Consider the following 18,112-nt stretch of genomic DNA (forward strand, 5'->3'; position numbering starts at 1 on the left):
TACCTTAAATGATTGATATGATTATCGATGTATTTTTATGGATACTTGATCCTTTTTTGTATTTATATTTTCAACTTCATTTTAAGTTTGAACTATTGTTTTTTCTTTATTTAATCATTTTTGATCAGCTTTCGGCACATTTTTGTGTTGGAAGTTTCTGTTGTTTTGTGGTAATATTTCGTTGACATTAACTTTCTTGTTATGTTTAATTAATCATGTTAATGTGATTTTATTATCGACTGATGAACTCCTAGTTAGGCTAAGCTATTGTGTTGTTTTTCATTTTTTCAAAGTCTCAGTCAGACTGTTTGTCAACACAGATAGTTAACATTTGCAATCATACTAAATTAGAATCTGAAGAAACCAGGCATACCATATCACTTGCTCCTTAATGTAAACTCTTCAGTCATGTCAGTTATGCAATCTTTTTTTAACTATTAACTTTTGATTGTTATAATCACTTTCACGAAATTTATAAAAGATACAAGTCTTATAATTTGGTACTTGCTTGGTCGACATAAGAGTCAACAGTCATCAATCAAGGAAAGCAGATGTAATAAAATACTAAGTTATTTACCTTTTCAAAAATCTTACTTTTGTCCGCCTGCAACAAAAGCCGCAGAATACCGGATATAGGAATAACTGTACAGTGGCGGCAAACTATTTGTAGTAAACTTTATATTTCAAAAGGTTCACTCCTCGCATGCATCTTAACTTGTATGCAGATGCATGATATAACGAGGTCAACGTCCGACATATGTCTATTGTCCTACGGTCGTTATCACCTTATTATGGTCATAGACTGCTAAAAAGAGTTTCAAATTTTTGTTTTCATGTGTTATCCTCACTAATTATGAGTATAGGAATAAATATATGTGGTATCTAGAATCTTTACAAAGTGTGTATGTCCACCGACAGGGTTCATCAAACCTAAACATTTTAAATACTCTGAGCAATAGGTCAATTGTATTTATGTATCGGCTGATTGTCATCTGTATATATCTATAGGCCGAGTTCGTCTGACCTTGAGTTCATTTTAAATGGTTTATTGATTAAAGTTAAACTCTTTATGGGCATTCTTTATGATGATGTCTGTTTTTTTTTAAAGTTAATGTATTAAATGATGACTTTGTTTTACACATTTTCTGGTAGCGTTCATCTGACGTTGATCTGTTTGTAACGTTCAAAGTTCAAAGCCAAGTTTTCTAATTACGATTAGTTTCGTTTTCTCAGATCCTATACATGATATGCTAATTATATTTCTAATTGGAAATTGTAAGGTGAACTTGTCTGTCTGTCGGAGTTTCTCAGTTTAATTGTTAGGCTTATTTGATTAATATATAATGTTGTAAAACATTTAAATATTAGACATTCATCAGTGATTTAAATAAGATAAGTAAAGCCGGCTAGACATTTCAGTCTGTGCGCTCTTTCGTAAACTGTAGATGCATTATTCATTTAATTCAAGATAGATTTATGGATACAACGAATGTTGAAGTTCAACGAAACGTAAATGTTTGAAAACAAACGTTTATAAAATAACTAATTTTAATTTCCACGAAAATGTTTTATCCACAATCACATCTTTCTAAAGAATCTTTAAATAATCTTACTTATATCTGATTAACGTATCAAACTTAGTTAAAATCTTTAAACTTTTTTTTAGTAAATAACACCGCTTCATAACATTAAAATAGGTATTAAAAACTATTAAATTATTTCTTCGACCTGTCAAGAACAGTGTATATTTTGAATTAAAATACTTCAAAACAATAGTATGTTCTTTGTGAAATATATTTTATTTTGGGTAACTGCCTCATTGACGTTTACTAACAAATTGATTTTGATATATTTTTAGCAATACAAGAGTTTCACCGTTTCTTTGAGTTTTTCTAAAGTCCATGCTATTGTTTTGGCATGAGTAATGCATCTTTTTGTATAATGTCAAATCAAAAATTTAAAAACCATTGAAGATCGGATAAAGAAATTTTACTAAATTTTCTAAATATAGGGCGATAGATGTTGAAAAAGTCAAGTCTCCTCATAAACCAAGTACAATTATTTTGCATTTTCATCCTAGAGCCGATAAAGTAAAGCTTACACAGTAAATTATAAAATAGTCGTTTGTACAAACGGGTAATTTGAAGAAAAAAATACTTTTCGTTGAAAAAAATTTCACATCTGTGTCAGTATTTTATTCATACATAGATTTCTCAGATTGTTTACTAAGTTCCAAAGTAGTAATTTGAATTGAATAGATGTCTATGAGTCAATGCTATCGGTGACCATTATTACTAGTCTACTTGATGAAATATCTTTAGATATTAACCTCACTGTTCATTATCACTTTCTAGTAATACTCAAGATTAAGTTATTTAAGCAATGTCAATTCAGTCACTGTTTTCAAGCTACGACATATTGATATTTGATGTTCGTACTTCTTCTATATTTACAACTATTTTCCAATTCATTATGTCCATAGGGCATTTGTCGAAGTAGTCGTCATTTGAAGTTCATCGACGATTCTGTATGACTTTCGTTTTACACTATTTACACTATTTACAATCAATTCACCGTCACTATTGAAGTTGTTTCAAGGTGGACAGACAGTAGTGAACTCCTTTTATTTCTTTTTCATTCTTTTTCATTCTATCATTTTGAAACTGTGTTAAAGCAAAAAGTTATTTTGAATGTCAAGGACATAAAAGATAAAACCAACATAGAAACTTTCAGAAGATTCTAGAAATGTTTTATTATTTTGATTTACATTTAATCGTTATGTGTATGTTTTTTTGTCTATGTTAATATGTGTTTTGATTGAGGGTAGTCATGTCAATTGATATTTTATAGTTTTTTTTTATTGTATTCTTACACAACAACTTCAAATTAGGTAGAAAGTTTCTGCGTGTCAAACTATTCATATTCGCTGCATTTAATGCACCTATTCTAAGTCAGGAATCTCTGATTCAGTTGTTGTCGTTTGGAGATATGATTGATAAGTATTTCTCTCGTTTTGTTTTTTTAAGTTAAGACCGTTTGTTTTCCTGTTTGAATGGATTTACACCAGTCATTTTTAGTGTCCTAAATAACTTGCTGTCCAGTGTTATCAAAGGCTCCGTATCAAAGGCCGTACTATCACCTATATTGTTTTCAATTTACAAATGGTGACTTGGATTTAGAGGTTATATCTTTGGCACTCATACTACATCGACATACATGTATATCTATTCAAAGTTATCAACAAATAACTGATAAGCATATAAGGGAGATCTATTTAAAGCAAAGTAACTGGAGTTAAATGAATTTTTTTTTGTTTCATTTGAATATGACTAATGGATATTGAAATATATTCGTAAATATTGACGAGGAATATACATACCTAATTTCGGTAAGGGCGTATTGTTCCGTCGAAAATCTGTCAGTAAATTGATTTTCTTGTGTCGTGATTCTTTTATGATAGTTTTGTGGTTCTGCATGGAATACAAAATATTAATAAACAATTGATAAAGTAGACTTGATCTGTTTTGTATTTGTGTTTTTGTTATAAATTATGCCGTAAGTTTTCTAGATTAAATTGTTTGATATTTTTCATGCCTGGGACTATAAAAGCAGACTATACGGCATGGGTTTCTCTCACTGGCAAAGATCTTTAAGTTGCTTTTCTTGCTTATATCCACTTTTCTAACAGTGGTAATTATGTCTCATTAGAAATCATACATCATCTCCTTATTTTCATTTTGACAATTATTTTTTTAATATCTTGTATTAAACTCAAATTAAAAGTTTTTTGTTTTTGTATTTAAATACTATTATGTTCCATTATTATTGTTTTCGATTTCACTCATAGTGCAGTTGAAGAAAACCATTTAATTGGACTGACTGAACCAACTACTAGTAATCTTAAATCACATTATTGAAAATTATACTGGTTTGTTTTTTGCTATATTTCAGTGTAACTGAATGTGATATTACATTTGTGTATACGTTATTCATTCAATTTGATAAACAGTAACTATCATATATAAGGTAAATTGCATAAGTTTGTTAAATGGATTATACTGAGCAGTTTATTTCTGTCACCGCAATATAAATGTTTTCATAGTGGTTTTAATCCATTTTGGATTATATGAACCCTTCATGTTTAAATACAAAAAAATCAAATATATTGGCATGAATCATCATATGCATACATGTACATTGTCCAAATGTACATCTGGTGCAGAAAATATTGTTCTTCTAACTTAACTTTCAACTTCTATTGTGAAACGAAATATTATAAACGTAATTATTATATATTATATTTAACTTCTTACTTGTCATTCTAAAGCACACACATGCAGCTATTATGATAACAACGTTAGTTATCAAAAGAATAATAATAAAAGATTTCATCCATGTTTTTTCTGAAGAATAACATATACATTTTAAAGATTGGAAATTAACATGCAAATATGATGTATATGTTTCTACAAGCAGTATACCTACATGTACATGCGTCTAAACTATTTGGTCGACAATATATGAAACAGTTCAGAATATTTAAACTTTTGTTGTTTAAAGGCGTTTATTCATGATGTATATATATTATGCATAACATTTTCGAACTTATGAATAGCAAAAATAAAAGGTTTACATGAAATATCTTGTTGAGTAGCAAAATTTTATTTTGTAACGAAAAAGACAAGAACTAAATGCAAAGTATCAATGGGTAGCATTTCTTTCCAAAATAAGAAATAAGATAAACATATTAACTTAAAATGTTGTTCTTTATTCCATAACGACAAAAATTACAAATGTGTATATCTTCTCAATTATGTTGTATAAAACAACACTCTTGTAGGGTTTGTGATTGTATTTATAGGTCTACGATCCAGAAACTTAGTTCATGCTAAATCTCAGGTTTCTGTTGACGACTTATCTCATTTTGTATTCCCTTCATTATCTTATCATGTGGCAGTAACGGGTTCTCACATAAACAATGACATTCTTTGTAAGTGACCAATCCGTTAAAGAGATAAAAAAGCGTCCCATACTTTAGACGAAATAATGAATATAATTGAGAATGAAAACTGGGAATGTGTCTAAGACGTAGCAATCAGACATACGAACAGAAAACAGCTCACAACTTATTAAGACTAATTGACTAAATATATCAAGGTCCTTTTTTGTCTATAACCCTTCAACTGTCAAGATTTTTATGCGGCCTTCGCTTATAAATATTCTAGTTGAGTGGTCCTGGTAAAGTTTATTTCAAGACAACGCTTGCGACGCATGATATGTGTAAAGATTATATAATAATCTTATGATGATAATACTCATTTCCAATTATTGCCTTACCTTGGTTTTCATCGCTAATAATCTTATTACAAGTTATGTTTTTCTCATAGACATATAGGTATGTTCCTATTTCGCAAGTAATGCTGAGAAATCCAGGGCAACTTGCTGGTGTTAATAAGAATGTTACTGTTATAATTGCACAGTAGAAGAGTCCTTTCAGAATTGCAGTTGCCGTCATGTACGATGAAATATCTTCATCCTAAACAGCAAAAACAGCAATAAAAAAGATTTACTAAGAAACAAAAAAATACAAAAAAAAAAATGACCGACAGAATAGTATGATTGTTGATCGCAAACTTTGGTTACTAATCAAACATGCCAATCCTCTTGTTTGTTGCTGAAGTTTACCGGATGATTACATTGATTAGAAGTCTACACAGAATCAGGAAACGCATGACAAATAATTCAATAGCAGTACATATCTCAAAATATTAGTAAAATACAGGATTTTCTTGAATAAAAAGGTCCATCTGCACTTGTTTTATAGTAAAAACCAGACATTGATATATAAAACATAATATTTATCTTTTTTTTAATTTGAATATACAAAAGAAGATTTGAAATTAGTATTGATGAGACAACTCTCCACAACAGACCAAATACCACAGAAATTATCAACTGTATGTCACCGTATGGCCTTCAACTTCCTACTTTGTAAAGGATCACTCTGATTCAAAGAAAAAATTCTCTGAAACTAATATTATCAAGATGCTTGATTTCTTGATTGACAACATATTTTTTACGTTCAGAGGACGTGTTTTTCAACAGACTATGCCCCTATACTTGCCGACTTGTTTCTTTATTATTATGAGGCTGACTTCATGCAGGAACTTCTTAGGAAGAAAGATAAGAAGTTAGCAATATCCTTTGACTCTACTTTCAGCTATATAGATGATGTTCTTTCACTAAATAATTCAAAATTTGGTGACTATGTGGAACGCATCTATCCCATCGAACTAGAGAAAAGGGATACTACAGTTACAGTTAAGTCGGTCTCATATCTTGACTTACATCTAGAAATTGACAATGAGGGTCGGTTGAAAACAAAACTTTACGACACAAGAGATGATTTCAGCTTTCCAATTGTGAACTTTCCATTTCTAAGTAGCAACATTCCAGCAGCACCTGCATACGGGGTATATATCTCCCAATTGATATGATATTCCAGTGCTTGCATGTCCTATCATGATTTTTTTTATAGTGGGTTGCTACTCACAAGGAAGCTATTAAACCAAGACTTTCAAATGGTGAAGTTGAAATCATCCCTTCGTAAATTTTACGGACGCCATCACGAGTTGGTTGACCGTTATAGAATAACCGTTTCACAAATTATATCGGATATGTTCCTTACGTCGTAACTACAATCCCCTTCTCTTTCATGAATTTGACCTACCGAATTAGACTATTTACCGGATTTATTATCACATAAGCAACACGACGGGTGCCACATGTGGAGCAGAATCTGCTTACCCTTCCGAAGCACCTGATATCACCCCTAGTTTTTGGTGGGGTTCGTGTTGTTTATTCTTTAGTTTTCTACGTTGTGTTATGTGTACAATTGTTTGTCTGTTTGTCTTTTTCATTTTTAGCCATGGAGTTGTCAGTTTGTTTTAGATTTATGAGTTTGACTGTCCCTTTGGTTTCTTTCGTCCCTTTTTTAAGCAGAGCCCATACTGCATAGTCAGTTATAAAAGGCCAGGGAAATGACAAATGTAAAACAATTCAAACGAAAAAACTAACGGTCTAATTTATGTACAAAATAAATTAAACGAAAAACAAATATTTAACACATCAACAAAGGACAACACTGTATTACAGGCTTCTGACTTGGGACAGGTACATACATATATAATGTGGTAGGGAAAAATATGTAAGCAGGATTCCAACCCTCACCTTACCTTGGACAGGTGTACCAGTACAACATGAAATCGAACTATAAAATTCAGTTGAAAAAGGGGTTAACTCATCAGATGGATACATATGAAAATATATCTAGCAAAAAACACGTGGCCGGGTACTTGTATATTCCAACAAGAAAAGACATTAAGTACAGATCTAAGAGTACTCGCAGTTGATAACAGCTAGTTCAAAGCCACTAACAACTTATAAAAAAGAATCGTGCATCGAAGACTAAATTTTCAATCAATACACATCCAGCATCCAAATAGTTTTTTTCAAGTTTGATACGAATTGAATTGTTATTTGAATGGTCCTATATCATGTTTATATTCAGATAATAGGACCATTCTACTCTGTATAAAATAATGACTCGGCTTATTCAAAAATGTATTGTCATATTAAAAATGTGACAAACTGAAATAACTTACGTTAATTGCAGCCGAACATTTTGGTCGTGGATACAATCTTTCAAGAGATATACGAACAGACAACACGTTAGTATTAGTAATATTGATACTCCCAACATATGGTTCAAACTTGTGATCTGTCAAAAAAAACCCACATCAAATAATATACTTATTCAGTAACATGAAATAATGATTCAACATTGCAATAGTCAGTGTCAGAAGATTTATCATAATAACATTTCATTATTAAAACAATTTTAGAGACAAATTACTCATATTCCTGTCAGATAGCATACTACCATGGCCACATAAATATGTGTTTTAAAATTATTAAGATCTTTAAAAACATCCCTACGTACGTTTTACGGACGACATCACAAATTGGTTGACTGTTACGGGTTATACGTTTCATAGATTGATATCGGATATGTTCCTTATGTTGAAAATTCAATCCTATTCCCTTTTCTTGAATATGACCTACCAAACTAGACTATTTACCGGGTTTGTAATAACATGAGCTACACAATGGGTGTCACATATGTAGCAGGATCTGCTTACCCTTCCGGAGCACCTGGGATCGCCCCAAGTTTTTTGTGCGGTTTGTTTTACTTAGTCTTTAGTTTTCAATGTTGTGTTTATAGTATTATTTGTCTGTTTGTCTTTTTTTCTTTTTTAGCCATGGCCTTGTCAGTTTGTTTTCGATCTATGAGTTTGAATGGCACTCCGGAATCGTTCGCCTCTGTTTTATAACACAGTGTTGACTGCTGTACCCCAACTCTTTTGACATTTGCAATAATCATGTCTGTATGTTTTGCTCAGGTATTGTTATTATATAATAGAAATATATGCAACTGCCATACAGGTGTATGCTATCCATACCGTTAATTTTATTAAAACCGTTTTTAAGGAGCCAACATAATAATACCACACATACATTGTATTGAATATTCAAAGCTAAATATTCAGTGTTTTTTGTATCTGTTTGAGGTTTGATTTCGTTATTTAATGAGGAACTTTGCGTTCTAGATCTCTAGTTTTTTGATCTACTCTTTTGTACTTACATTCAAATATATCTTCAGTCAAATTCAGAATATTTACAAAGGTTGACGATCCATAAATACACTCATATGGAATATTTATGTCCATGATATCAAAATTATGTATAATTAATATTGAAGTTTTATTCTCTTTATTCAAATTTTCAGAATATTTGCTGGTATTGATAGAAAACCCATTCATTGTCAGTAGATGTAGATCATTCCCTCCAAGCCACCTTCGAGACTGCATTGTTTTGCAACAGATCCGAGGGAGTGTGCACTTTAGAATAATATCATCTCCAAAAACGGCTGGTATAGTTTCAAGTTTCCAGTTAATTGTTGCTGAAAAGAGATCACTATTTAGTTATAATTAAACGATTGGTTAGAAAACACAGCAATATGCAATACGATGTTGATATTCAAGGAAATTAAGGGTTCAGATTTGAACTTGTACATCGACCCTTTTAAAATATATGTTTATTTCAGAAATTATAACCATCTATTTTTTATCGTAATCAAAAGAAAAGTTGCAATTAAAACATTTTCTAATGCAGAGTGAAAAGTAAAATCACAAAAATACTGAACTTAGAGGGAAATGAATTCGGAAAGTCCATAATCACATGGCAAAATCAAATAACAAAACGCATCAAAAACGAATGGACAAGAACTGTCATATTCCTGACTTGGTACAGGCATTTTCAAATGTAGAAAATGGTGGATTAAACCTTGTTTTATAGCGCAGTCTCATCAAATTCCGTTATATTTACATTGATGCGTTAACTAAACAGACACAGTAAATAAAATAGTCAAAATATGGGTACATTAGTCATCATCGTATAACAATTTTAAAAGGAACAATTTAACAGAACACAAAAACATCTACTATCTAAAAATACATTCATTGATTTGTGTGTCTGACGTCAGAAAATGTTATACGTCACATAGATTTTTCGTTCAATGTGCATACAAACAATTTTAAAATTTACATAGGCAATGTTAGTATACAGGGTTACAAAATCGAAAGTATGTAAGAATAAATTTCATAAATAGACCGAGATTTAAACTAGTCCAAAGGTTATAATATAGAATTTATAAGAATCCACAAATAGTTAATTCCACTACGCGATTAAATGATTTTGACGTTTGTGGTTCAACGTATATTGTAATTCATATCAGAAATATATCATAATGACATATAATAGAACAATATCATACTAACGGGATCTTTTAAAGTACAGAGTCACGTTAACCAAAGAAATACAAAAAGTCGCATATACAAAACACCCCCCCCCCCCCCAAAAAAAAAAAAATGAAAGACAATACAAACACATTGACGAGATGTATAAGTACCGAGCCACGTCAAACACTAAAAGTCCCTTTTATCAAAGGGATGTGATTTTCAAACACTAAAAGTCCCTTTTATCAAAGGGATATGATTTTCGTAAACAGGAAAATCTTTTATGGTTGTACATTTGATACTGCATATGTCCTCCTAATTTTGTTTAATCAGATTTCCCCCCTGTTGTTTTCAAATACATTATTAAGACTCACCTGATGAAGATGAAATAAACTTTAATAGAAACAGAAAATAACTGACAAGCATGTAGCGTATCTTCATTGTGTCTTGCTGATTTAAAATAGCTTTGCTATCATAAAGCGTTAGTCTACAAAAAATATCAGTCTTAAATTGCAATTCAGTAAAAATGGCATATCTTTTTCTTTACATAAAACAATAGTAGCCAACAATTTATAAATTGATATACTTCCCGTATGAAGAAAATATAACCGAAAATATAACTTTAGAGCGCTTCTGAATTCAGAGGGTAAAAAAAAGTATTTATTTTGTAAAACAGCAGAACAAATGTAATATTTCCCACATAAATGAAAAGTAAGTCTAGTGTTTTTCTATGATATTGCAATAAAGCAAAAATGCAAATAAAACTTTTGATTGTTGACATTTTCAGCAGCAATCAAAACAATGCAAAGATTTAAATAGTTCGTCAAGTTATTCATACAAAAATGGTAACTGCATTACTAAGGTGATTACTATCCATCGTAGAAAATAGTTAACACTAACAAGCATATGGATTTATATAGATTTACTTGGGACCAATATTAGATGATTTGCGTTTTTGGTCCAGTCTTGTCATATCGGTCTTTAAATACTCGTTTCTACATCATAGGCTACCTATTGTTTTTACTTAAGCATGCATGATAACAATACAAAACAAAATGATCCGAGGGTCGCAAGAATGGAAACTGCATTCAAGTTTGATGCTGCTCTGAAGAACTTTTCAAGAACATGTTCACAAACTTTTTAACAATTGACAATTTAATGACAAATAACATTCAAACTCATCACTCGGAAGGATATATAATGACAACGCAATGGCTAATATCTAACAGTACAGTACGATTCTAAGTAACAATACAAGTAAAATTACAGCTACTTACAAAAACAACTAAAACAAACTTTAGCTGAAACTTTGTAACGGAGGTAACTTTTAATGTAAAAAAGGACAAATACACAACAAAATGATCAAATAATTATAAGCAAACATCCATACCATCCAATTTCTATTGAAATCAAACAAAGTTTAATTAAAGACCCTTTTCAACCTGATGTTGACCAATTTGAAAATGTGCCACATCAGATATCTATTTTTGTTTTATTAAATTCACCTTTAAGATTGAAATCTATCAAATTAATACTTGCACCCTTATTTTGACCCACTGGAAAACACTGTTCAAAATTCATTACATAAATTCACAATCAGATTAAGCATATCACAAACCCAAAATATAAACAAGTTGTCAACACCTTAAAATTTATTAGAAATATTCAGTTCAAACGAAAATTCAAAACTTTGCTTTCTTTTAATCCATTTTTAACTCCTCATTGCTATGCAAACGACCATAACCTCCAAATTCAATCAAGCTTCCTTTTGTGATATGGAACCATGTAGTACAATTGCATACAAATCGATACACTTATAAATGATCTCAAAGCTACGAGTTTTTTTTTAAAAATAATAAGCATTTTGACCCCAGGAAAACATCGCGTATTTACGATGAGTTTATTCATCTCTATATTTTATTTTGATTTGTGTCAAAATTGGGTCGCTGTTTCATCTAATTATGTCAGTGTAACAATTATAGAAAAGAAACATGACGCGTTAGCAACATCAAATGACGAGTTTGATGAATTGAATACCAAGAAAACGCTTTGAAAAATGTTTACTAGGATTTAACATCAACATCTGTCTTGTTGAAGCTGTTTCGGATTTGGCATTAAATTACTGTATTATTATATGATTAGAAAACATAGATATAACAATTTTAAATTATTTTTTTATATATGATTTTATACATATTTCAATCTAACTATATTCTAAATGGGATTATTTATCTGTTTACCTTATCATATTCGGATGAATCATTGGACCTTTACGATTACAAGCTATCTGTGTATACTTAAATACAAAATACACTTATTTGTATTGTATCGAATTATTTCACAATAAAGTTGAAATACTTAATATAAAAATAGGACATACTCAGTTACTTATACTACAGGTCTTACTGGTTCTTTGTTCGTGTAATTTTTTTTTTTAGTTTGTTACGTAACTGTATATATCCGACGCTGATGTTGACAAATAAGACTTGAAAAAGGGACTGTGTCAAAACATTGATTATCAATTTAAATTTTCAAACTTTAAAAACAGTTCGCGTCATGTTGATAGTTAATCTTTAAAGGTATTGTTTTATTTGTTTACATCTAATGCTCTTTAACTTCGTACTTAATTGGAATTTTTAAACATTTTGATTCCAGCGTCAATGATGTGTTTTTGTAGAAGAAGCGTGCTTTTGGCGTTCACAATCTAAGCCGGATATCAATGAGGGGTTTATCTTAACAAAACAAAATAAAGGTGTTCAAATTTACAAACAGACGTTAAGTACACGAATCTTGATTTAAATTATTGAGGTCATGGGCAAATATTGTATGAAATGTAAACAAGAATTTGTAGATTTAGTAGAATGATTGATATTAAAGTCTTGCATTGAAATCCATTTAAGGGTATTAAGTATATATGGTACAGGTGAGAAGTGCATATGAAATTTATATATTGATTATTTTCTAAAGGCTTTTGTTGCTTGTTTAAGTTCTATATTATGCATACAGTATATTTTGTTTTATTTCCCAGCAATTATCTCATCAGAAATGACATCGCAATCACCCAAAAGAAGTAACCGTAAATAAAAAGGACCCAGAGGCTCGAATAATTAACGGGAAACATAGATAGATCTGAGAAGTCACAGTGCAATCAGAATGTTCCAAATACTAATAGTAATGAGCAGGTTCTGGGGATGCAAGGATGCAATTTCACCAGATCTAATTTTAAAACCTGTACACCAGTCGTGGAGTATTAATTCCGTTTGTCCTCCAAGGCAAGATAACAATACATGTAATGCAACAGACATGACGACACCATTGCAGTCATACGCATCAAATATGATTGTTAACCAATTATATGAGAGCTGCAATCCTTCTTACTTAATGTTATTAACAGGAGCTTCCAACAGTGTTCGTTGCCAATTGAAGGAACTCCGAATCAGCATGTGGTTAACCATCTACTACAGAAAAATTAAACACAGGTATATTTTCAACCGATTCAGGAGGCCAAGGTTTATCTCATCCGATGGCTTTGGGTGTGGATCCTAAACTCAAAAGCTAATATTTGGATAAAATAAATACTCTAATCTGGAAGATTTACTTAAATCCTAATCTAGAGTGGTCAAATATATTCCATTAGAGAAGGATGATTTTTTAACATTTGTAAAAAGTAGTAGTAATAAGCCAAAAAATGAGTCATTGCCACAATGGCACGAAGCTTTTTGCATTTATAATTTGTTTTGAAAAAATATCCTACTGAATCACCGAAACTGATGAAATATGCGGCTACCATTGCAAACATGGCGAATAAAGCTGGAATTGAGTCAACATTTCCGTATGATCAGGAAAATAAGCAGTGGAGGGAAGTAGACCCTTTGCATTTATCATGGGATGAAGTAAATGAGGAGTTATTCAATGAGGCCATAACCATGGAGCTTATTGGGAAAACCAATGCCTCGTCTTAACATCTGAATCTGTTTTTATGTGTTTTGATGTAGTATCATGGGGATAGGGACCTCTGATACAGCTCAAAGCTGTTCTTTCAGGATAAACGTTGAAGCCTCACTTGAAGGTCTTTTGTTCTTGCCACTGTGTTATAAACGTGTCATCATGTCAGTCTTAATTAAATAATTATATAAGTTATGTGTAACAAAAAATTAAGAAATTCGTATTTAAAAAAAAAAATACGTTTTTGCTTTTGCCTGATGTTTTCCTAATTTTAATAAGTAAGTTTTTATTATTGTATGTGATGTATTTTCGATACATTCATGCAAATGGAAAAAAATTGATGACATTATAGTTGATAATGTTTTGATATAGATATTTATTAATTTTTTACAGAAGTATTTTTGGTGAAGTTACTTGGACTAAGAGAAGGTAAAATTAGGATGCTGTCTTTAAATTAAATGGGGACAGGGCCTCTTTCATTCAATCCTTTACTAAACGTTGTAGTACGTTGGTTGCCATAGGGACAAATGCTTCTATCTATCATAATAAGAGAGGGTATTCACATGTAGATATAAGTGTCATAAGACTCTTAATTGAATATATGTTTGTATCTTTGATCAAATTGAAATCGGGGACATGGGCCTCTTTAATTTCAATCCTGTGTACATTGTGGACTTTGGTAATATTGTGTAGTGTATATGGTTTTTGTAAGGTGTTGGTTGCCATGAGGACATGGGCCTCTGACAACCATAATCTGAGAGGATTTTTTGTTCTTCCCACGCTGGTATTCTAACTCATGCTAGGCTATTTGGTGTCACGATATCTCAGTAGCATTAGTTCAAATCCCGGCGAGGGAAGAACAAACAATTTGCGAAAGCAAATTTACAGATCTAACATTGTTGGGCTGATGTTTAGACGAATCATATATACAGAATGTACACTACCTTGTATCACAATCACTGCTTGTGATCGGATAGATTGTTGCGAATGTAATCCAATCTTTGATGGGATGGGTCAATAAGGTTTTGTCATTATTACCATGTATGTTGTTTACGAAATGTGATTTATTTGATTTAATTATTATACATGTTTTTCATTGTGTAGCTTCTTCGTCATTTTAATAGTAAATGACAGTTTTCAATTCATACATATTTATTTGTTTGTCATTCCTTCATCCCATCAAACAGAGCAAGCCTATGTTGACAAAAATGCTAATTTTGATCGAAAATGATTTTTAGGCAAACTTAAAGGTATTGAGAAAACGGCACAGGTCTGTGAAATTATGTTGGAGAAATGTTAATACTAAGTTAGTTCCTTCCCCTGATGTGATCTTATCTCAGAAGGCGCTTCAGTTTGCAGATAGAAAGTAGCAGAACAAATTTTGGAACTGAAATTATACCAACCATTCCTCCCTGAAAACAAATTTCGATGATAAATTAATGTTGAAACTATTTTAAATTTGAAATATTTTAATTTTGTTAAGTAGAGTATTGTGTACATTCAGCATTTATTCGGTGAGGCATATCAGGTTAATATTTTACTTTGTTACACAAGAAGTCAGTGTTATATTCGAATGTAACCCCAATTTTTGATTGGATGGGTCAATAAAGTTTTGCCATTATACATGTAACCATACATGTTGTTTATAAATATAGATTACTGATTTAATTATTATAAATGTTTTTCATTGTGTCGCTTCTTCGTCATTTTAATAGTAAATGACAGTTTTAATTCATACATATTTATTTGTTTGTCATTCCTTCATCCCATCAAACAGATCAAGTTTGTGTTTACAAAAAATACCGATGAATAATGAAGGTTATTTGTACAGGCATATGTTAAATGGTATAAATAAAAACAAATATTTTTTATCATTTTTACGAGATCAAATGTCAACACAGTTTTTAATTTTATCACTATTCTTAGTAACTTTAATTTTCTTTATCATTTATTTATAGCATTTATTTACAATAGAGCAAGCCTGTGTTGACAAAAACACTAATGAATAATGAGGGTTATTTGTACAGGTATATGTTAAATGGTTATAAATAAAAACAAATATTATTTATCATTTTCATGAGATCAAATTTCAAATTTAAATTTTTTTTTATCACTATTCTTAGTAACTTCAACTTTAATTTTCTTTATCATTTATTTATAGCATTTATTTACTAGAACATTAATTTAACATCTAGAGGTCATGGGTAAATATCGTATTAAATGTAAACAAGAATTTGAAAATAAGATAGAGTGATTGATATCAAAGTCTGAAAAATGTTGTCTTTTTATCTTTCAACAAACGCTTAATAAACTTTTTAACTGTGAGCAATCTAAAATCGTCACTTTCTGTATATTGCCATTTTGATACTAGATGTTAATATTAGTGTAAATCTAAATTGAGCGATAAGATTTCATGAGAAAATTGTATGCTTGTTCTACCTAAGTTTAATGAAACGGAATGTACCTTATGATTCTATGTACACTTTGTGAACTCTAAAATACATATGTTGCACGTTTTGCAAGTGGAGAGGGGGCTTATTTGAATTTAGAGTAGGTTTCCTTACTTTCTTTAAGTTTGCATACTAGTTAACTTGAAAAAGGACAGGTCGGTTACAATAGTTTTATCTTATGATGAATTTATTAATAGTAAGCTGTAAATATCTTCCGCATAATAAAATATACAGGCAAAACATGTAAAACATATATAATGCTAAAATATTTTGATGCATTGCAAAAATTATTGCATGACAAGGCTGCTTGGATAGATAGTTCACATTCGTAACTTCTACACCATGTGGTGTCTGTTGTTTATCTGTGTTGGCAGGGTACAACAATAAAGAAGTTCAAAGGTTTTAGCAGTTATCTGCTCTACTTTGTCTTTAATTTTTATGTGTGTATCTTTCCCTTCACTTTAGTGAGAAATTCTAAAACATACAAAAACAATTTCTCTCACTAAGGGTGGCTTGCGGGTATTAATCATTTTTTTAATATAGGATTTCGCTATATTTTTTTTAAAAATACTTTACCATATACTAAATAGAAAAATTAAATAAAAAAATGGGGTCTCCGTTTATTTAAGCTCACAATCTGCCTCTGAAAGACGCATACTTTTTTGTTAATGTCCTTTTTTTCTGTTGAAGTTATAGGAGCAATATAGGTATTATCGAAAGAAAAAAATAACCTTATTACAGAAATCGCTGAAATTTTACAATTATTTAGTATCTGAACAGCTTATTTGAAAACAATAATAAAAAATATAGGTCACCGATGTGTTAAAAAAGATATTTCAATTTTTAATGCAAAAAAAAATGGCATTTTTGAACCAAAGGGAGATACTTTGGAGCTTTTTCAATGATATAAACAATTTTAAGTGATCTGGGGTAAAACCGAATCGATTTCTTTGGTTGATTTTTGTACCATAAAAGAAAGTAATAACTAATAGTGTAATAAATAAAATTTGTAACGGAAAAACAAATGTGTAATTTTTTGCTGAAAATTTTGTACCCTCGAGCCTCCTTATATGATACCTTACAATTGATCGAAGAGTAAGTAAAGTTGGAATAAGATAAAAATGAAGGACATGATTTAATTCTCAATTTGTCAAAAACAGTCAAATTTTGTACAAAAACAATCCCTACCTTTTCTAAAATATTAAATAAGATCCTAAATAACTTTCTGGTATTCCCCAAAACACTAGATTTGAATTTTTGATAAAACAATCTATGTTCAATCTTTACAAAATACCTTTACACAGATGAAAATCACTTTGACCTAAAATTAAACCCCCAAAAACAAACCGAGCTTGAAATGATAAATTTCACCTGTTTTCATTCTCAGTTTAAAAGTTGTTATTATTTTCGGAATTTATGAGTTCGACCTGAATCGCACAAACAATGAAAGTAAAAGCATTCTGAAAAAGGTGCTTCTCTTTCTTCAATTAGGCTAAAAATAATATTTGTTATCAGTTAGTCGGCCATTAAACATTTTTGATACGAACTATAATGATTTATTCAGTTATTCATGAGACAGGTTGGTATTGTAAATGTAGGTTGACATTTGTCAAGTAAATGCTAATTATTAAGTATTAGGAAAAAACATTTTATATTCCACGCAGTGGGGATATATAATATAATGACTTGTCTTTAAAGATACAAATTTTCTATTTTTTATGAAACAGATGAAGCAATTGAACCTACATCTACTGCAGCCTAAACAATTATAACAGATTTTATTTTATATCAGAATTTTCCTTAAACAAAATCATTTATGTGTATCTTTAATAGACAGATGAAGTAAATGGAGAACCAATT

The 18,112-nt window shown here is 30.5% G+C and overlaps 1 protein-coding gene across 2 annotated transcripts; it reads right to left on the reverse strand.

Moving 5' to 3' along the window:
- Positions 1-2,173: 2,173 nt before the first annotated feature.
- LOC143058780 (uncharacterized) lies at positions 2,174-17,547 on the reverse strand. Of its 2 annotated transcripts, XM_076232222.1 has the most exons (8): positions 17,441-17,547; positions 10,232-10,344; positions 8,705-9,022; positions 7,665-7,780; positions 5,338-5,536; positions 4,314-4,403; positions 3,380-3,470; positions 2,174-2,663 (listed from the first exon to the last, which is right to left on the reverse strand). In XM_076232222.1, the coding sequence occupies exons 2-8, from the start codon at positions 10,296-10,298 to the stop codon at positions 2,645-2,647; spliced, it is 900 nt and encodes a 299-aa protein (XP_076088337.1). In that variant the 5' UTR covers positions 10,299-10,344; positions 17,441-17,547; the 3' UTR covers positions 2,174-2,644. The 2 variants fall into 2 exon arrangements, with proteins under 2 accessions (XP_076088337.1, XP_076088338.1); XM_076232223.1 differs by lacking the exon at positions 4,314-4,403.
- Between the last annotated feature and the right edge of the window lie 565 nt (positions 17,548-18,112).

This window comes from Mytilus galloprovincialis, chromosome 14 (genome assembly GCF_965363235.1).
Source record: "Mytilus galloprovincialis chromosome 14, xbMytGall1.hap1.1, whole genome shotgun sequence".
Classification (NCBI taxonomy): Eukaryota; Metazoa; Mollusca; class Bivalvia; order Mytilida; family Mytilidae; genus Mytilus; species Mytilus galloprovincialis.